The sequence below is a fragment of the Athene cunicularia genome (assembly GCF_003259725.1).
Source record: "Athene cunicularia isolate RWA chromosome 1 unlocalized genomic scaffold, athCun1 chr1_part2, whole genome shotgun sequence".
Classification (NCBI taxonomy): Eukaryota; Metazoa; Chordata; class Aves; order Strigiformes; family Strigidae; genus Athene; species Athene cunicularia.
In genome coordinates, this window is record NW_020799092.1 from 76,860,765 (window position 1) to 76,883,546 (window position 22,782).

At 40.5% G+C, this 22,782-nt stretch overlaps 1 protein-coding gene across 7 annotated transcripts in view; it reads right to left on the reverse strand.

Annotated features, from left to right (window-relative positions):
• Positions 1-22,782, reverse strand: part of CELF2 (CUGBP Elav-like family member 2) — a 386,209-nt gene that overhangs the window by 66,938 nt on the left and 296,489 nt on the right. For all 7 annotated transcript variants that reach the window (XM_026868456.1, XM_026868453.1, XM_026868452.1 and 4 more), the window contains 2 exons: positions 14,688-14,736; positions 6,080-6,214 (listed from right to left, as the gene is read on the reverse strand). In XM_026868456.1, the coding sequence (XP_026724257.1) occupies positions 6,080-6,214; positions 14,688-14,736 (184 nt within the window). The remainder of the gene's footprint in view (positions 1-6,079; positions 6,215-14,687; positions 14,737-22,782) is intronic.

Here is a 22,782-nt window from a genome sequence, read left to right on the forward strand (position 1 = left end):
TACACGAGAAACCTCCCACATTAAACTACTGTGGTCTATCAGAAATTTTAAAGCCCCCAAACCCTCAGTGAAGCCAAAGGGAGAGGCAAAACCCTTAGACATTTTTCAATCAAGCCTAAAGTTAAAAATGGAAGTTTAAAACCATGGCTTTAAAGTTCTGGAGATGAAAGAAAGGCAGATGTAATCAATTTAAAAAAAAAAAAATACAGTGACCCCTCTGACACAGAAGAAGGCTCAAGAGATTTTCAAAGCCATCCGAGCAATCGCAGTGCTACACAGGGTGGCCGCGCAGCTGGTGGTGTAATGGTTGCGCTACAGCTTCCTAGTTCACTGGGAACAAGGTTTTTCTTCAAATTTTGTGAAGAAACAATAGTGAGAAGCTGCCAAAATACTCCAGCAAGAAGTATTTGGGATCCTCTGAGATGAAAGCCTCTATTTAAAGAAAAGATAAGGCTTGAATAAAAAGCCATGAAAAATGAAGCACGATAAAAATAAGCTCTAGTTGTGTTAAAATATTTTTAGCTGAGATTGCAAAATAGACTCCCTTTTCTACACAGTGCTAATACAGCACAGTCTGAAGGAAGAAACAGCCTGGGAAAGAGCCTTCTAATGAAGACATCATACAAAAATATGTCTTAGCGGTTAAAATATATTTCAGATACAAATTAAGACATTGAAGTGTTTACGGCACAGACATTTGGTCATTAGGCATTGCTTGAGACACACAACAGGTCTGAGACCAAGTGCAACAACTCAGCCCAAAGTAAAGCATTTTGAAAAAGCCACAGTGAGCCCTTTATGTATACGAGGCACACAAAGGTAACAAGAGTCATGTTCTGTAAACATGCCTCACCTCTTTGGCTTCACTGACTTCTCTTGACTATCGACCGGATTCTAGATTTTAAATTTCCTGAAGTTCATGGTTTCCTCAAAGCAACTCTAATTGGACAGTCAATTAACCACCTTGCTAAGTACGGAATTCAGTAACTGGAATTTACACAAAACCAGAATCAAACGGGTACTAAAGACCACATTCTCTAACAGTGCCTCGATGACCGTTCTCATTGGAATAAAAAAACTCTTGTACATTATTTAATTTCAGACTTCCCTCTGGGGAGGGTTTGCTGCAAAACTGCAGTAACAGAAATCTGAGATGTAGTTACTGGCCAAAGGCCAGCAGACACTGGTCACTTGGATGAGTGTAATCCTTCTCAGATTCAAACGAGTTTCAGCAGAGGAAAAAGAAAATTCAGTGTACCATAATGACTGGGAAAAAATTAAGATGTTACCACATTACAGCAACAGAAATAAGGCATGGGGGTGCTTCTGAAGAGCAATTAAAAATACAGCACTTCCACTGTCCTTGTTTCCCATCACTTACTGATACGCCAGTCAGAAAGTCGCCCCTAATCCAGGCTGTTCCCATGGCTGGAACTTCACGTTACTTTAGCTCAGAAAGGAGCCCTAAATATCCATATGGAAAACCGAACTGGCATAAAACCTCCTCACTTACCCTTCACTATAATTAATTATGATGCAACTACTAATTTTCTTTTACTAATTCATCAAGAAACCCCCTGAATCTGAAAGTTATTAATGGATTTTCATGAAATTAAATCACCTGACCACGGTATAACTCTCCATGTCATTCCTAACCTGCTCTTAAAGCAAAAGCAAAAAAAAAAATAAAATCCTTTTTATCAATGTCTGCAGAAATGTTCACTTGTTCCATGTACCTGGTGATGTTTTGTTTAAAAAGTCATACAATTAGGAGCCTAGAAGATGCAGAAATATGCATTTTGAGCTCTTCCATATTTTTTTTTTTTTGGTATATCCAACTGTCTGTACATGCTATCTGTGGGTTTTTTTCAGTGCATGCTATTAACCAGTCGACGTCTTCCTAATATCTGTTATATAAATCTGCACTTAGCAATACAGCAGAATAATTTGCTGTGGGGTACTCCTGTGATAAGGATAAGAGGATTTTTTTAATCATCATTATGGATGGTAATAATTCCTAGAGTGATGCAGAGATATTGATCCACTGATCTAAAAAACCCCATTTTATAAAAGTAGAGCATTGCTGTCCTTACTCTAAGGAATGGGATAACAGAGAGATGATAAAACCAGCTCACGGTCAATAGTTGTGCCAATCAGTGGCACAACTACAAATCAAACGGGTATTTCTGGCTATTTTTGCACAATCCAGCTATCACTGCGTGGCTGACGGTGTTGGCATCTGTGGTCATGCAGACGTTACATAGTGCTAGGAGTCAGGAGGTCTGAAAGTTTCCTTAAGCCGTTTACAGTAAGTGATTTAAAATCGTAATCATCTGAGGCAGTTCTCTTCTGCTTTTTCATGATAATGAAGCTTAGCACATGATATCACAATCATGAATTTTTGTAAAGCATACTTAGCCCTTCAGAAAAAGTTCTGGATTAAACAACCCTGCAGGCTGAATCCTTCTCTTTGAATAATGAATACAGTACAGGCAGTGGCAAGCTTCTTCAGATAGTCCCATGAACCCTGCTAAAGTGAAGGCCAGCCTCCACGTCTGGTGAGTCCCTGGTTTCTTTATCTCTACAGCCAACAGCGTATTTTTATTTTTTAATACTTTTCACAGCTGGGAATTACTCTCTGCCAGCCCACTAATTTCACAGGGACTATCCCAGAGCTTGTGGAAGGCAATGCCTTCTGGTTGCTGCCTATTTCTTGTAGCTGGCTGGAATTTAACAAGTTACAGAGATAAACAACAATTATTTCTTAGATGCAGGAGTGAACAACAGCAGCGAAAAAAATGACTCAAGAAAAAAAAAATCTCAGTTTCTTTAAAATACACTGCTCCACCATCGGAACTTTCTATCATTATTTTAGTCTCTTTTTACAGATGAGTTTCAAACAGCTGACAATAGGAATTTGGAGTGGAAATGCTGATGGTCCATTATCAGTAGTGACAGCAATGGGTGCGACTTTATTAAAGTTCTGTCAACTCTTGGCTAGAAACTACAATAGAAACAACCAGTTCAATCTCCCTCTCTCTCTTTATCTTAGCACTTATATCACACTCATCACAAAGTGTTACATTTTCCCTTGATGCCACAGGACGGGATTTCTCCTTGCTGCTGGAGCCATGTGGTACACTACAACCCTACATCTGTCCTACGAGCTGACAGCAGACACCGTACTAGCGGTGAGGTTGCTGTTGTAGTGTAGACAGGGCCTGAAAGTCAAGTGAAACATTTTTACTCTTTACTGAGAGAAAAAAAAAAAAAAAAAAGCATCACAAACCAAAACTGTTCTACTGAGCAGTGTAACCTGGAGCTATTCCTTGCAACTATCTGACGGTAATAAAGATTATTTGTCTGAACCCTTTAACAAAGCTTGAAAGTTGGCATAAGTGCCAATTAATATACTTTTCAAGCTCTTTCCATGCAAGGTACCATGTCCTGCACTTGTTATGGAACTGAAAAGAGGTGCCAAACAGAGTTTATTGGACCATATTTCCATCTCACTGCTGTGAGCACTGTGAGTTCCTAAAGGCTCTGGCATGGTGAGGACAGTGTTTTCCTAAGACTGACCATTTTTCACTCACCCTCCCTGTCTAGAAGGGAAGCACATCCGAATGGGTGCTGGGAAAACAAATACTGTTTGTGTCAATGGGAATGAACATCTTAGAAATGGTAACATGAATTAAAATTCATTAAGTATTTGAATTCATCATAAAGAATTAACTGTATAAATTCTTCCTCTTGCTTTAGTGAAGCAGCTTTTCACCCTGTGCTTTTTCAGCCAAGCTTCCTCCGCTGCAAATCTCCCTCCACACTTTTCATTTCGATTTCAATACCAACCATTTTCCCAACACTTTCCCTTCTCTCATGGAGTGGTGGTTTTGTGAACCTGATAAACATCTGCCTGAAAACCTGGTTGGCACAGCTGAACTCATTTTCAAGTGTCAACATGGGTGTGTAGAAAGCAATTCAAGTTTATCAAGGCATGATGCATGAGGGCATGATAGAGTATCAGTCGTGATTGTGACCAAAATAAACCCAAGTGGCAGAGAGGATACAGCTCTGCTACAACTACTGGTGTGTGACCTACCTGGACTGAGATCTTCAGCCTCCAGCAGGAGAGAGCAGCACATTAACCCTACGGTGCTGCTGGCCAGCAGATGACACTGCTCTGCCTGATACGCTGGTGACATGGCTTAAAAACCTCAGCTTGCGATTATCGTGAGATTGTTAGTTACAGCAGAGCAAAACTACCCGACCAACCTCACTTATGGGGTTCATAATTAACTTCCCTATGCTCGTGCTATGCCCAGTGTCTGCTGAACAAAAGCAAGCACGCAGTGGGATTTCTATGGATCCCAGGAAAAATCCATTTCTTTGTTGGGTGATGATGATAAGTCAGTTAAATCTTTTTGAGGCTCAAAACATCCGATGCCCAGATTTTGTTATTTCAGCAGTTACTTAGCTCCTTTCCCGTCTTTCATCACTCCTTCCCTGTGCTACTTATACAATTAGTGAAAATCAGAAATTCTTGTTTTGCCTCAATGTTGGGTCTAGAAAGATAATGACAGCACTTGAATCCATCAGTTAACATTCATTACTGAGCTGCAGGAACCATCCTCAGACCCTTCCCCTAGTCTTCCCCAAGACAAAAGTCATGATCTTGAGCCTCTCCTTGCCTGAAGGGACTGCTGCATTCCAGCCCCCAAAGTTTTGGGATCACAGACTGAGCGTGCACAAATGTAAGTGCATAATTTTCTTGGAGCTCCCTATTTATCATCAGAGTGTCTTTTCAACCAGTCCTTATTATTCACAAGTAGTATAATAAGTGCCTTCAAGCAGTGCCATGAAATAGAGGAATACCTGCAACTTCCCCCTCTGGAATATATAGGCATTTTAAAGAAGTTGGGCTGTACACAAAACAAAAAAACCCCCATGCACAAAATACTGCCGATCCTATAGCCTACTGGAAACAAGCAGATCCAAAAGTAAAGAAAAATATCTAGATCTACACCTATATCTATATGCAAAATGGGTACTATTATTTTTTCTGTGCCTTTTGAAAATGTAATAAAATGCATAAACTGTGCTTTCTATGTTTTTTTTTTTTTCTCTATAGAAACAGAAGTGATGTTTTCACAGCTCCACACTTAAAATTACTTTACTCCCTGTGCTGTTAAATGGCCATGGCTAGTACCACAGCATTCTTCTGCACTGACAGACAGGACTATCACTATTTTCTTTTCCACTCAGCACCAATTGGCTCCGGCTTTTTGAGAAGGTTCACGCTCTGAGAATAATTTCAGGTCCATATACCATGGAGTTAATATAAAGCCTGGGTCAGCAATATACATTTACTTTTCTTTTCAATATGCTTCCAGAGGGCCTTTCCCCAAAAGGCACTTTTGCACTCAAAAGGGATCACCGGCTATTGAAGTCTGTGCTGCTCTTCATTTCCAAAGTTCAGGTCAGCGGCTTGACCGCTTAACACCTCTGCCCTTCTTTTTGGGTTGTGATAGAGGCACAAGAATTAAAAGCTATTTTTACAAACTTTTGTCCAGGCAAAGCTCTCAGGTTTATGCTAACCTCTTTGTTTCTCAGTTACAGCAGACCTATGTTTTGCATATAGTTATAGAAAACACAGGAATGGAGGAGATTGTGCTACAACGTGGGCCAGTTCCCATGACCCTGTATGCCTTCAAACAGTCATTTACAATCCTTTTTTTTTTTTTTGGCCTCATGTTTAAAAGCAGAAATGGGCTCAGGGAAGGATTTTTGATTTTGTGAGAGCAGAAAACTGAGGGTGGTTTCTCAGGGTGCAAAGGAACCTTTCCAGCTGACAAACAGGGCGATAACACAAGTTAATATGTTGGCACCGAGACCTTTCTGACACTGGAAATAAAAGGTGATAATTTCAGTCACTGTGAAAAGTTCATGTGGATACCTTCATCACGTGGGACGTATTACAGCGTAACCTCTAGCTGCAGACAGCGGCTATGCCTACCTTGGCTGTGACATACAGCTCCCAATTAGCACTTAAGGAAAGAGACTTTACAGACTGCACACTCACCTCTGCTCAGCCCATCCGGTCCCCGAAGGATTCGGCATTCTTCTATCTGGCCAAACGGAGAAAACATCACCCTGATATCATTCTCATTACACTTCTTCGAAACCATTCCTATGAACAATTTTCTGTCTTCCACAGCTAGAAGATAAAAATAATGAATGAGCAAAGGCCATTTCATCTTTTTCCTGTGATCAATGCTTCATTACCACATCAAACCAAGCTCCAGTCATGTGAGTCCAGCTCTGTAACTGAAGACAAGTCCTAAGGCAAACACTTTATACTTACAACCTCCCTTCCCCTCTTCCTCCCCCACCTCAAATCTCTCATTTTTCTTTCTCGCTCTCCTTTTTCTAGTGGTGCTTGCTGTTTATATAACATTAATTGGCTGCCTTAGTCATTCTGCATATGCCTCCCCGTCACGGCTTCTAAGAAAAAAGCATCCTCCGTTAGAGAGACTTTTAAAGCTATCTTTGCATAGAAGATTTTAATTCAGATAAATTCCCTCACCTCCCTCATGTATGAAAGAAATCATGACAGGGGTGAGGGTGAAGAAGGGATTGTGTGTGCGTAATGATAGAAGCTAATGCAAAATATTCCCGAGAAATGTTTTGAGAGAATGGCTCCTATCTGAGCTTTCAGTTTCAGCCAACTTAATGCATGGCACTCGAAAGGCAGATGTGTAATGACTGCTCTGGAACAAGAATGCATTAAATTTTCTTGCTTTTTTTTCCAGACTGCCACAGCTCTCTCCCCTTCAGGAGGACACAAGGCATATTACAGAGCATCGCCTTAACAAGAGGGCTGCATAATGCTTTCCCAGGGCCAAACACTTTGATTCATAATGATGCTGAGTTTGCAAAAAAATTAAAAAAGGTGCTTTGCTGGAATTATTGGTAGACTATTTCCTGCCTGCATTGTCACCAAAATCAGCAAGAGCTGGACTGCTGCAGCAAGACGCACACAGCCCTGTTAATCAAACTCAAATTTACAGGTCTAAAGCTGTGGACTCTTGTCAAAAATGAAACAGGTCATCAAAACTTAATTCACCCTGGAAAAAACTTGAAAATGTTAATGCACCCACCCATCTATATTAAACCAAAAATCTAAGTGCTTATTATACAGTATATACACCAGTGCTTTCTTCTTCTCTTGAAATGGCATGTAAATCCAATTCACCGTTAATGAGCAGACTGTCAGAGTTTGCGTGGAAGCAAAGAGAGAGGGAAAGCTTTACTCCAGAGAGTCTGCACTGCACTTACTTATTTCCATTATTGTGCAAATTATTTTTGTAATGAAGTATTTTCATTTCTGGGCTTACCAATAAAAAAAAAAAAATCTTCTCCTGCTCCCCAACCCTCTCCTGTACAAGTTTGTCAAATGGAATAAATTGCAGCTGAGGAAGAAGAAACTGCATTTATTTTTGTAAGATTTTATTTGTGTTATACTTCAGCATTTTAAGTGCATTTAATAATTTCAATAATATATAAAAGAGGTTAATGTTTATTGATCATGAGAGGTGTTTAAAGCAATTTTTTTCCTTAGAATTATTGACTTCAAAAAGTATTTGTAGGTTTTATACAAGCAAGCACCAAGACATTGCCTTTTTCAGAATCCAAAACACAGATCAGCTCCTGCAATCCCAGCTTCTAACTCTACGAGCTTGCAAGAAAATTGGTGTGAATTTAACACTCAGAAGCAGCTTTCCTCAGCAGAGACTCCTCAAGACTGAATATTTTCTTTCACACTTTATATTCAGGTTCCACATGCAGGTTAACCCTCCAGAAAGGGTTAACAAATGATGAATGCAGGGGATGAGCCAGCTATATAGAGATCAGGAGCTGAATATGCAAGATTGCAAATAAGACCTGCAAGTTGGGATTTTAAAAAAATATATATAAATTTGTGTGTATGTATACATATCTATGTCTTACAGTGAAACTTTATATCTGCTTTGTAATATATAATAGGGCTTGATGCTGCTAAGAATTATTTTAAGCATGGTAAAACTGGATTGCCCTGCTCACAGCCACAAGGAGAGTCTAGGTAGTCACTTTTGCTGGTGAAAGGATGCCTGTAACGTCACTCCTTACACGTTCTATACTGTCTTGAGTAGTCTCTTTGAGGAAGGTCCCTGGCCAGCCAGTCCCCTTGACAGCAGCCACACACTATGCCAGGGTGCAGGAAAGGGTACGAGGCGAGGGACCCAGCGGGGCTGCCAGGTATGGATTTGTCCATACCACAAACAGAGGTCAGGCTGGGGGAAGCCTTGGTGCCAAGCATGGGTCCAAGCATTGCCCTCTGCTCTCCGTCATGAACCTCTTAACTTCTGCCTGTGTGTGAGCTAGTACTAGTCTGTTTAAATTTGGTTTGATTTTAGGCTTGAAATACAGAGCGTAGGTCTACCCCACGGGTGACTAGATCCCAACCCTCTTAAAAATGAGCTGGACAAATGTCCTGCCACACCATCCCAAAGAAGGTCTCTTGCATCCTGCATAGGTGCAAGGACAAAGATTCAGACCAAAGAGATTCACATGAAGATTCAAAAGAAATAAGATGCAAACAGGAAGGTTTTGCTTTAATTTCCCAAAGAGTAGCAGATGACAAACTCCCCACCGGCCTCCTTCAGTTTCGCTAGTAAACCTATAAATATGCCATTTAACTAACATGATTTGCAGGTTTTCGGCTTGAGGGTGATTTTATAGTAAATTAAACATCCAGCTCCCATGTACTGTACATCTTAAAAATGCAGATTTCACAAAGAATGCTCAGAGTACAGAAAACATATTGATACGATGACGTGCTCTGCATTCAGTGCTGTTAGTCAGTGCTGATCAGTTTTGAAGCTTAAGAAAATTGCTATTCTTTTTTTTGGCTAGGGGCCCAGCATAAAAAAACATTTAAAGGGACAACTGTCAGGATCAAAATGACACGTTTTCACTCCATCTGATAGAACATCTGATATTATTAGGCTGAAAGAGTTTTTAACGATATATTCTCACGCAGAGAAAGGAATGCATTTTCCACCTCTGTAAGACTGGCTGTCTGGATTTGTTTCTGCATTTCTGGTCAGCCACTTCTTTCTTTCTAAAATGAATTCTTACCTGCCATGCAGACATGATTGGAGAATCAAATAGACAACAGACTGCAAGAAGTATGGGTCAAATGTATTTAGAGGTTATCAAACTTCCCTTTCGGTCAGCCAAGCCTGCTGATTTACCCGTGTGGGTTGGATTGCTGCCACAGACTGTAAAATGAGGCGCCTGACGTTAAACACACATGACCCAACAAAGCATCGAGATGGGGAATGGTGCTACCTGCTGCTGGTTGGAGAAAGGATGGCAGTCTAAAGCCATCACGCCTAACTTTAGTCTGCTACTCTTTAGGTGACCAGTTTTAGTCTCTGCTGAAGTGTTATCAGTTGGCTGTTGTCAATGCCAAAAGATCAGCTCCTCCAAAGTGACTGATCTCAGCTCTCCCAGCAAGAAGGGATGACTTGTTGCATGGGAGTCTCTCCCCTGCTAGCGACAGCAAGTAGGGCTGTTACCTTCCAGCCAACTCCCAAAACCTGGTCATCATGATAACACGCAGATAACATAGATGTCCTGAGCTCCAGCTGCACGGACAGGAGAAATAAATGAGGGACTGGACAAAGCTTGGGAGCTGTGAGTGCTTTGGGCAATGAGAGCAGGAAAAGGAGAAGGCTGGGGGGAAGGAGAGCAGGGCACAAGGGTCAGCACCTGTCTGCACATATCTCATAAGCACTTCAGTGCTGCTTGATAATTCCCTCTTCTACACTAGGGATAGGTTTCAATAAATCAAAATCCAGATAATTAATGAGAATTTGTTGGGTGAATGTTTGATATAGTTATTTCTGAACCTTGCTCACAGGCCTAGTTGTACTTTCTGGCTCTTTTGCACCACTCTGTGGGCATGAAGTAGATCCAACCATCTGTAAGCAGAGGGGGTGGCTGAGTACCCCTCATTGATGGAGCAGAAGCAGCCAGAAGGTCACAGTGAACAAGACCTGAAGTTCTACTTACACGAAGGAAGGTGTGAAACTGCACAGTATCTTTATTAATTAATTGTGGGGTTCACCTCTAATACACCCAAAGTTATTACAAATGCAGGCTAGCTATGTTGCCAGGGTAGTTAGTGCGACACGTCCAGTGCTAAACCTGCTGGATTTGGGGTGGGAATCTTTTGCCTGAATGCAGAACCCTCTGTGACAAGGCACAAATATTTGTTTCAAAATGAGATGAGTTCTCATAACTCCATCAAGATTAGCTCTGCAATCACTAGCATGGGTGCCTAGGCATTGTATTTGAATCTAGAGCACTGCGTTAACCATCAAAGGTTATGTGAGATGAAGTCTGCCTCTGCTGAGGGAGTGCTTTTTTCAAACCAAGCCTCCTGCCTTCTGACAGCACCCCATCCAACTTGCAGAATGTCATCCTGAAGGGTCTAATTTTTCAGTTTTCCTCAATTTGCTTCAGTAATGAGCATTTCTTGAAGGCTGTATTAGATCACTTGTGTTAACCCAGGAGAATAAAAGACTAGAGATTATTTTCTGCATGCTACAAAAGAATTAAACCCTGTAATAATCATGGGAAATCTCCCTGAAGATTCAACAAATTTTCCTGCTCTTTCTTCTAAACCCTAAAAATTCTGTCCTGAAAAATCAAAATTATATCCCTTTATTATACATTTTTAAGGAGTCTAGTCAAGAGTGCATTTTCCATCCAGAAGTTGCCTTCTCTTTTGAGCAAAACAAGAAATAGTTAATTATGTATAAATAGCGTTTTGTTTGCTTGTGTTATCTTTGTTTTTTGGGTTTTTTTAATCCAGAAGGGAAGGGGGAAAACCAGACTTTTTATCCCTATTTGTAAGCCTGTGAAAAACCCTTGCATACAATCTGTCAAAGTCACACCTGGATCTGGAGCTGCCTGCATTAATTATCAACTTTTCTATGTGTTAGTGCTAACATATGGCGTTTAATTACTCCCTCCAAATAGGCAAAGTTGTGCCATTTAGCATTTAAAAATTATTTTTTCAAGCTTTTACTAATAAAATAAATAAAAATAAATTATAAGATCACTCAGCTATGTGTCCCCTCCCTTTTTGATTTTTAAATAGATAATTTTGTCATTTCCCTTGAAGTGGTGATGTTTTGATCCATTTAAGAACATACTGTCCACAGGATATGTGCCTGAAAGTATTGACTACTCAAATCCTGATCCAAGACACATTTAAGTATTTGTTAAATCATAGCATGTTAATGGCCACAGACAACTTAGAGTCAAGCATATGTTTATGTGCTTTTTGGCATTAGCGTGCTGGAATCCCCTTTGTTTGAAAAAGGGAAAATATCCTTAAACAGAGAAATACTTTGAGTGATTAACAGCTGAGATGAATGTAGCAATGGTGGTGCCTTAGAAATCTTGAAACCATGCTTTTCTGTCAGGTAATCCTTAACCAAAACTTTGTAGATAGGTTAAAATGGACACCTAGCAATATAAAGGTTGTCAGACTAGACCTAATGGGTGAACAGACCAGGACACACTACAAAATTCATTATCTGAAAATCTTTCAGGGTTGTTATAATTCCCACCAATAAAAACCTTTTCAGATTCCTCACAGGTAGGCAAATCAATTAGATCTAAAAGGAGGTCTTTCCCCATCAACTCTAGCTGCTAAAAGGTTGGTGGAAGAAATTCAGGTTCCTTTCTTCTGCAGGAGCAGAGAAATGACTCAGACACATGAGCTATTGTACACAGGGAAGGAATGGAGGTGATTGCATAGATGTATCAGCCACCCAATTCCTCCTCAGCTCTTCAGGTTCTAATGAAGTCCTAATCCTGCAGAAGTGCCCAGGCACTTAGTGAAACATGTGCAGGAGGTGCCTCTTCCATAACCATCTTCCAGTTTCCACGAGGCAAGCCTGGCTTTTTGTGCTAAAGGACAGGTTTCTGAAGTGATGCATACATCTAAAGACAGGAACAGTGATGGAGAAGGAGAAGCTGGTACTCCTGGGCCTGGATGCTCATTCAAAACTTTTTGCAAGGGACTCAAGATGAAGAGGGGGACATCTTATCACACAGCAAACACTGCTCTTTGAAAGCCTCCGTGAGATGAATGAGGGGATGTCTCCTTCCTCTCTGTGGAACTTGAACAGATCTCTCAAGCCTTCAGAAACATGTGCAGGCTCAGAAGAATTATAGAGTGTTCAACATCTCCTACACATCTTTCCACAAACTATCTGGAAATTCTGACCAAGACAATTTCTTTAACTTTTGAAACTTGAGAAACACCATTTTCCTTTCCTTTTTAAAAATGTAGTGGGATCCTCCCACTACTCAGAAGTCAAAGGGTTTCAAGCATCCCTCAAAAGCTGAAACACCATGGTTCATGGAAACCAAGATGCCTTGGTATACCTTCTTTCTTTTCCCCCTTGAACTTATAAATCTGGTTGAAGAGGTACGGTTTACAACTTGCTGTTGGCACAGATAATATAATTCCTCAGACAGATAGCCTGAAGCATATGGGAAACACGTGCGAAACAGGCCTCCGCATCCCCCATGCTGCTGCTTTTTTCTCTTTTTGGCTCTCCAAACTGCTTGCAAACTCTCACCTCCTCCATGGATCCAACGCCTACACTCCATCTTTCCGAGGAGTTGTACCACTGTTACCATCATCATGGTATTAGTTTGCCTTCTGTTTCCCCAGTCCTCAAAAAAGAAGAGTTCATCACCCCAAGAACATGCCTACCAGGAGTACTTACACCCTTCAGGAGTCTAAATTTATAAAGGTATTTAATTTGACAATTGTAACCTCTAATCCGTCAATGTATTTTCCCCAAAATACAAAGGTAAGTTAAAAAAGCAAAAAAAAAGCCAGTCCCTCGTGATTTTCGTGTTAGGAATAGGCGCAAGAAGAGAGTATTCCCACAGTGCAGACAGGAATATCATGCAGATAATCCTGGTCCAACAGCAGCAGTGAGGAGCTAACCTACCCCGCTTTCCAAGCAGGTGTTACTTGCAGAGCAAGACAGAATTCGCACAATCCCCCACAGCGCTTTGCCGATGTGTTCAATCTCCTTTAGGAAGAAAAACTTCAGGCAATGACCTTACTGGGAGTCAGTTTTGGCCCATTGCCTCTTGGTTTTCTAATTTGCCAAGGAACTTCAGGTTAAATTTGTCTTTGAAAGAACTCATAGAGGATATCCTTAGTTCAGAGGGTCCAGACCAGTGTTCCTGTGCCTAAGGGAAAATCTGCCTACTACAAGCACAATGAATACTAGGGAGTGGACTTTGGATTCCAACAGCAAAGTTCTCCTTGACCACAGCGGGGCCTGAAAAGTTCAGTCCTTTCGCCCTTGCAGGTGCCTTGACCTCTCTTCTGAGAGTTCAAAGACAGCACGAAATCACTGCTAAAACTCAACCCAAGAGTGAGAACATCACTCCCTTACAAATGGGCGATGGCTCAAGTTTCCTGTGCTTGTGGCCAGTTTTGTTTTGAAACTTGTCATAATAGGAAACCTAGCATAATGAGAAGTTTTAATTTCCTTCCAAACTTTATAATCCTTGGAGAAGCCTGAAAATGGGATGCACTACAATTAGCAAAAAAGAAACCTTAAAAAAGCCTTGCGAAGAGATTTAGAGCCCAATCATAATTTACATTTGCAGGTATGTAGATCTCTAAGTGCACGGCTTCTGCCCTGATTACTAATTAATGAGGTGCAAAGATGCCTGTTGGAGGAACCAGCTCTGATTATGTGGGCCTTATGGGAAAATGAAGCTCTTGCAATCTAAGAAGGCAGATGATATCTTTAACATATATTTTAGAAAATTACAGGAACAAATCAAGGGGCAAAATATACACATGTATATATTTTTAAAGAATCACACACAGCCAGGTTGCGTTACCATCCGATTATCTTATTTCCTTGAATATACAAACCTGGCATGTTTAATAGATTTAGCATGCCATCTATTTTGCATGTCATATACATTCTCTTAGGCAACACCCTCATATTCTGAATGGATATTACTGTCTTTATAGCATTCATTTTACAATCGTTGAGAGGAATAAGTATATAGAGAGCGGCAAGGTGGGTTTCCCAGTTCAGAACCAAGCATGTAATTAAAACCTGAATTTGGCTCCGATTCAGAACAGCATCATTCTATAAAAAGGAAGTTTAGGCAAATGTTTAAGGCCCATGAGCTGCTTATATGGTTTGTTAACACAGGAATGTTTTTTGTTTCTTTTCTTTTTTATTTTCAGTATTAAAACTTCATCTCCATTTTATCAGTATCAGGTGCTCCCATATCACCTCGCTGCTAGGAGAACAGAAGGGAAAGATGTACGTAGCGAGGTAGACCATGACATACAGCAGGTACAAGAAAGGCTGTTTTTCAGAACATTTCCTTCCTTCGTTAATGCAGAGGATAAATGGGAGTTCAGACCAGGTCAACATCCTCCCCAATGTGTCAGGTGTAGGGAAACTACCTCATATCATTTTCACCACACAAGGAGAAAAACAAAAACTCTCACAATGTTGTGTTTGTTTTAGTTTAGAGAGTCACAATGAAGTAAAAATAAATTAAACACGTACCATTTGACTTTTCACTATCTGCAGGTTTCATCTGAATAGGATGATGCATCTAAAAACAAAAATGAAAAAGAGTAAGGCAGGTTGGATAGTCATAAAAAATCAAGAATCATGTTTTTAATGAAGGGCTAAAAAGGTACATGATTAATATTAAAAATGTTGAAATTATATAAATTCAAAATTACACTATATTACAAGCTTTTTAAGAAAGGATAATATGGTAAAGGAGCACTTTATAACCAGGAAGATTAAAAAAAATAGATCATTGGGCCCACAGGACTCATATAAAACTTTAATTTGCTGTATCTAGTTTCAGAAGACCTCTAAAGTTACAACCCTCATTAGTTTATGGCATGCTTGGTTTCTGTTTTACCAATTTTTTTCCTTGAGTTCAACCACTGCCAAAACCGAGATGGAATTTTCAAGTAATTTAAGAGCTAGCAAGCATTTCAAACATACTCAGAGGAGTTGAGTTTGACAAATGAACTTTGTTTGTAATTAAAAAAACATGTGCTGATTCTTTCAGGACTGAAGAGGAAGAGACTCGTGCTTCCTATAATAGCTTCCTATAACTGTTTAGTATCTCATCTTTTCTCTTTTAAGAATACATTATACATTCATTCATAAAGCTTCCATGGCACAATTCTGGCTTCCATAAAAACTCCTTATACTTTTTTCTTTTCAACCTCTTCCTCCATGTCCTGCAAAATAAACTCTGTGCTACGTGCTATGCTGAACATCACATGGCATCCTACCTTGGCACAGTCGGCACGATGCGTCCTCAGCTTTCATTACTAAATGGTGCTCCCCCCAATCCCACCCTGAGTTGGTAACTCCAACAAAATTTTTACGAATGGTGTTTTCCGTTGTTTTGGGAATAGTAACACCACAACAGTGGAGCTCCCTCTGATCAGAGTGTACGGCTTTTCTACTGGACATCGGTTGTAGCCAGATGTGTGTCCACTCTGATGGATTCAGGGAAATTTTGTTACACTTCTCAAAAAAGCCTTCAGAACTGACCTCACGTTGAGTGGGAGACATTTAAGCTTGCAAAAAACCCTACTTTTATTTTCTTTCATACTGCTCTGCAGAATTGCTGGGATTTGACTACACAAAACTTCTGGCAGCAGCAGGACCACTGCCTTTTCTCTCCTCAGCAATTCCTCACCGTTTCACATGAGCAGGTAAAAAAATCTATGCTCTTTCTGCTTTTGAATCATTTTTCAGTGCTGCAGAGTCGAGTATTGCCTGAAAATGTCAGAGACAATTCCATTTTTTTAATAAAAGACTATTATGGCAAACTTTGGGAAAGAAAAAACAGCTGAGCAGGAGAGAACATCCATGCACTCATATCAAATGTGCTTTCAAAGCAGCACAGAAAACCGAATCTGCATTGCTTTTGGTGGAGTCACTTAACCTCCAGGGACATAGTTTCTAGATTCTTTAGAAAATATAAAATATTGCTGTGAATGTTTCTGTAAGATTTACTCGAAGTCCGGAACGCTCCCTGACCTTGCAAATCAATGCATTCCTTGTATTGCTTGCAAAACTCCCCACTGTGCCCTAAGGAAAAGGCAAAGCCACAAGGTGGATGTAGTCACCAGGATGCATAAATTTGCTTCAATTTTAACAATTCTGTTCTCTTTGAATCATTTGTTTCCCAAATGGACTTTAATAGTCCAGCACTTATCTGCCACCACTCTTATTCGATCTAATTTATAGAAAAAAAGGGAACTTCTATTGTACTCGATCTTCTTTAACTAGTGCCTAACATTTATCCTGGCATCAACAATACACCGGGCACTGCAGGACACTTTAAATTCATGGGAATGTGATGCAGCATGTCCACTCAGCAACCAAAAAGTGAAAGAAGAAAAAAGGTGTAACTTGCTCCATGAGCCCGTTGCAGGTACTGATGTCTCTGAGGAGCAATGGAGTGGTGAGAAAACAGAGGAAAGAAAATTGAGTATTGTAAATTCGGGAATATGCAGGTTACAGAAGAAAAACCCAACCCAAATCCAGACCTTTTGTAGACAGAGAATGTATCGCTCTTTCTAGTTGCATTTATATGCCCTTAAGTGGAGATACTTTGAATAAAGGCAATTCAAATGTTAAAACCCTTTGACTTTTCAAACTGCCCGAACCAGTGAAGCCAACTTTGGACCAAATTCATGAGAAGAAGTTATTTTTGCAGCCCCATGGTCACAACATAAAGATCAGTGTTAACCGATAAAACACAGTTACCACATCAGAAATTATCCTCTTCTGTTATACATAATTACCCCAAGCTCATTAAATCCATAATCTGTTATGTTCACAAAACAAGAGACAAGATTTAACAAGGCATTTCAACTGGGTTTTGGCGTGATTTCAAAGGTTCCTGCTAAAAACCCACGGTCCAAATTCTCTTTGCACCAGCAAGCCAATGTCAGGAGTGATGCCATTGTGCTTAATAAAATTATATTGGTGCAAAACTGATAAAGAGATTCAGATCAGGCCTGGAGAGCTTAAACTGCAGAATACCCATGGTAAAATGGATGTGATACACAAACATGGCTTCAGTGAAGAGGCAGGTGGAAAAATACGTTACTGACAGTTTCCTAACACGAGAGGGCTCGTGTTGAAGCTTGTTTAACCCCGACCATCACCAACTGATACGTTAACAACCTTTAACACTAGATTCAATAAAACATGCCATTTATAACCTGAAATGGGTTTTACAGAGTCACTAGTTCGCATCTCATTATTAAACTCATTGCTGACCTCTAGAGACAACTGCCGTGACAATACATATTATAAGCTCTCTACCCATAAAATATTTAAAAGTAGGTGTAAAAGAGAAAGGAAAAGAAAAGAAAAGAAAAGAATGAATCTCAAAGAAGTGTGCAGTGAATAAGAAAATTAAAGAGGCAGAGACAAAGGCTAAATAGGTACTATCCTTTCACTCAACAATGAGCAAAAGAGAAAATAATCTATGCGTTTTATATCTTGCTTGTATAACTGCAGGCTATAAAATAATAAAATAGCTGTGCTTTCCGAGGCCCTCCAAAAGATTATAGATGATATAAACCTGTTTCAAATTAGATGCCACCCACTAGAATCATGTCATCTACTGAAATGAAGGATTTCATGTCTTATCAGAAAGCTGTTATTGTAGCTATACATCACAAAGCCATACACTTATGGATCTCAAGGTAAGTGATTTCTCAGTACGTCATGTTGTCACAGAAAAAAACAGGAAACATTTTCTTCTGTGCTTGAAGAAAGCTTTGCTTCTGAAAATACAGTATTTATGAATGCACAGTTGCAATTAATAAATAGGCAAGAGTAAGAAAAATAACTGCAGTAAATAATTTATAGACATTAACATCATCCTGTGCTCAGACCGTATAGGAAAAGGGAGCAACACAGCTCTGAGGCAAATTCTGACTGTGTGGGCAGCTTCCCCTGGCCAGCACTGTGCATGGGGCTATCAACACCAGACTGGAATACGGGTTGTAAGGAACAACCTCTGCTCGGCAGCAGTTTAGAGAGCACTACCGAATCCAGCTGTGTGGTCAGTAACGCATCACCTACCTTTCCTATACGTGCTCTCTCTCCAAAGGTCTCAAATGACACCGGGCCACTGTTTTACAGTGGAGGGCAGGCAAACGCCTGTCGCCCAAGGTTGTGCAGTGCCTCGCGGCAGCGCTGGCAGCAAAGCGGGGGCTCCATTCGCTGCCTGCACTGTCACCGAGGCCACTCCAAGCCTCAGGCCAAGCATGTCACTGCTTCTCCTTGGGCACGTCCCAAGCAGAGGTGCTGAAGTGGTCCAAGGGAACCGAAAAGCGGAAGAAACAGTTGTCAAACATGTGATCCTGAAAATGTCCCTGAAATCTATGAGAATCTGGCCGCTGGCTATGTCGAGGGCAGCAGCAGGACTGAGCTATGGCCTAGAATTACAATTGACTAGTTACATCTTTCCCCCCCCCCTCTTTTTCCCGAGTACATCCCACCATATGTAAATATAACTTCATTAGAGAAAAAAACACAGCACAGCAACCCAAAAAACCTCTCAAAGGCACACATCCTCTCCAGCTTTAGAGCCTCAAAGTCATCTTTTCTACAATAATAACACTACCTATTTACATTCTTGTCAAAGCCATGTGACATCTGCATGGGAGAAAACAAGCCGGCTAAGAGTCTATTTCTGGCAAAAATATTGCAAGGAAATTAGATTAACCTGGGCGGAATTCTATCTGGGAATTTGGAGTCTGTCGTGGTGATTAAGTCATCATTTCTGTCAGATTACTCTAATCGGCTGTCAAATACGATTCCACAACCCCATCTGTAACTTGGCATCCTCGTTATTCAGTCGATGTTACCTTCTGTATACAAAACAAACACCAAACAAGGAGGTGTGTGCAGCCTAGCATTTAGCAGAGTCATTAGATGTGATTACTATTGTGTGCTTGCACATTGCAGAAGGCGATCAGCTTATGGCTTGTTTTATTTAGTCAGGGAATGCTTCAAATCAGGTGTAATCTTAAACCCGGAGTGCTAGGAGTGAGTGGAGAAGAACTGTCTCCAGGCATGGCCGAGCACGGGATTGTCATGCTCTGAGTCACCACCACGTCACCAGCAATTGCTTAACTCTCATTTCAGATTTGTCAGCATATTTGGTGGAAAGACTTCTGGGCACCTGCTTTCCATCCATTTTCTGAAAAGAAATGGGCACTCAGATGTTCTAGCTAGGCTAAAGTGTTCCTGCAAGAAGTAATTTCTGCAGGTGAAGCAAGGTTTGTAGGCTCAGGCAGCCAACACTTTAAATGATCTCTATCGGGTGGTTTAATAAGAAGTGTTTTGTTCTATATGTGAGTGTTTTTGTCTTACAGAGGACTGGTGATTAAAAAGCACGAAATGCCTTTCAGCGAAGATGAAGGGGCTGATGGGCTCAATTTGCTTGCAGCTGTGTTGAGACTGAGATTCGGGCGCTCTCAGCACCTCCAAAACTCTGGCCATGTAATTTGACGACGAAAAATCATTATTTTATGGTCCATTGCAAAACCACCTTCATACACAATCACTACATCTATTAGCAGCTTTTATTCTCCGTTCCCACCAGTGCAGTATTCACATGCCTCACTCCATCATTCCTTGTGCTTTAAGAAAACCACCTGTCAAGAAAGGACCCCGCATGCACTCAAACCTGCCCAAGCCTTCATCCAGCTCAGTATGTCAGTCAAAGACTGTCTCCTAAAAGTCCTCTAAAGTTAGGCACAGTGTGACTTTACACCATGGGAGTTTAGGGGATGTGTGTGGAGGATGTTATCCACGACACTTCGCTCCTTACCATTTCTCTCACCATCTTTCTACAACCCTTTACAGCCATCAGCAGATTTCTAGAGTGCTTAGCCCTCTTTAGACCTGTCCCCTTCCTCTCTTCCCTGTCATCTGCCATGGCTATAAGTTTCTAGCCATGCCCCAGCTCAGTTTGTCCCTTACCTGTCACTCTTGCAGACCGCATCGTGGGGAAACACAACACAAAATTGAGCTAACTTTCCCCCAAGCAAAGGGTAAATTTGAAGAACTTGGGTTACTCAGGTAACATCCAAATCAAACAAACCGCAGTAGTATTAAACGGTGACAGCTTGCATGTATCTTGTCATTTCTAGCACTTTGGGACTTGCTTCTTGCTAGCATTAATCATTGTTGAAGCCGAAGGGGACTTCTTTCACATTCTGTACATCTCAGAATTGTAAAATGGCAGGAGAGAATGTGGGAGGGAGAAGAAGAGATACCAGACCTTAATAAAACCCTAATATTCTTCTTGGGGGAAGGATTATAAATCCATAGACTTTTTGGAACCAATAGGAAAACCAAAGAGGAAGAAAATATTAAGGAGCAGCAGGGACGGACTAAGGGCATGGGAGAAAAAAAGCACCTAAAGAGGCACCAGCATGAAAAACAGTGGGAAAAATTTACATTCTTTGCCTAACTCCAGTCTAGGAATGAATTTAGGGTTTTCTCCAAGCTCCTGATCCAATTAGTGAGTGCAGCTTAATTAGACCAGTAGTCCAAGGAAAAGAAGAACCCAAATCTCTACCTGCCAGGTTCCTGACCTTCAATGAGTCTGGGAGTCAGAAGAAATGTATTGACCTACCAAAAGACTGTGGGAAGAAGAGAAAATGGTCCATAAGCACCAGAAAATGAAATGATTTCCATTGTCTTCAGAGATGATTATTTTTATGGATTAGTCTGTGCAGACACCTCTACACACACACTCCAGCCCCTCAGTTCAGCTTTTAGATCCCAAGTTTTTCAGTAGGATCCTTCTGGAGGAGCTCTTGAACGTATTTTCCACATCACTTCAACGCCAACTGCTTTTGCTTTTTTAAACCCTTGTGACTCACAAGTAATACAAGTTTCCCAGAAGTGAAAGAGGTGTATTTTCCTATCGAAGAGAACTGTTTAGAACAACTTCTCTAGGGTCAAACTAACTTGAATTACACAGTCAATATCTGGCTACAGCTTCAGGGAACTTCTCCAGGAACCAGGGACAGTCTCTGAGGCCAAATAAATACTAGTGAATAAAAGAGGCAAGGGATTGCTCTCTCACTCTTAAGAGAAGTGGTGTGTTACAGCTTGCATTTACACAGCTATACTTCTCCTTCCTTCCAGAACAGGATGTTCTTGTCCATACTGCCTAGTGGGAACAGTGTCTAGCCCATGTTATTCTCCCAAACATGCCCACACACTGGGCAAGAAAGTGCTAACTGGCACCAAGACCAGTGCCGTGGTCCCGCTTGTTTTACTGGCACAGGCAGAGCTTTGGATTCCCAGCATTGGTTTAAGTCATTTACCTTAGTTCATTCACAGGTTAAAAGAGGACAAATGTGCATCCATCACACAGACTCTCACAAATAAATGCAAAGCAGTAGCTGTAACTGCCTGAGCAATGACATAGCCGGGAGATTGTTTGCTGTCGTCCTTTCATAAATCCCAATTTAAGGGATTTAAACTGTACTAGGTATTCATATGATTTTAGTAGCAGAAGAATGTGGTCTTTTACTTGGCCTCCTAGATTGTCAGACATATATATATATATATATGCACATTTTGGAGAAAAAGTGAGAGAGGGAAGGAGGAAGGGAGAGAAGCAGGAGAAAATGAATATTGCTGTTGGATGCCAAATATAGTTCATGCGGTAATGGATAACATCATTATCTTCTATTTAAAGCACAGAAACAAGCATATAGCTTGCTTAAAACAAGTTGTTTCTTTTACTGGAGAACACTAAAACTGCTGAAATTCAACGACTTTTGGAAGCTGTCCAACTCAGTCATTTGCAATCCACTGCAATCCATGTTTTAAATTCAAGTTAAATTGAACATTAGCTTGAGAGACTAAAAACAATGCTGCACTTTAAAATAATAATAGTAGTCTAGCGATCCCTTCCACAGTCACCCCCACAGCCTGTCGTTCCTCCTGTACGTTTGCTAATTAGGCTCTAACACTTGGTCTCCTTTAGAAGTTGTACCCTCGTATAAAAATGAAAAAGTTGGAGGTCTTAGAAGTGACAACTTCACTTCCTAATGTACAAATAACTACTATTGCTCTGTTAGCAGTTCTACTCCATTTATTTAGTTCCTTCATTTCTTACCACCCACACAAATGGCAACAACTCCAGGACACATGTGAGCCAAACAGAGTGGAGATAAGGAAGGGGAAGTACGACCAAAATTTCTCCCTTCAAAATCACATGGAAACCAAAGTGATTAACTATCTTTTCTTCAAACAAATGAGCCTTTACAGAACCTATTCAATCCTAAAAATAGACATTAAGTGGGATTCTATATCTTGTTGGGAATAATGCCTTGGGGATATTTTGTATCATCCATGCTTAAAAAGCAAACCCATTAGATATCTGAGCAAAACATCAGATATTATTTTAACAGCAAGAGTTATCCATCTCATCTGCAGCGGCAATAACTTTTGTTGACATTTTTTTTTTTTTTTTTTTTCCTTCTTCTTTCCCCTTTGCGTTAAAACAAGAAGGCACAGAAAGATAACAAAAGTCTCTCTGTGACATTAATTGACTTGAGTTTTAACACCCGTT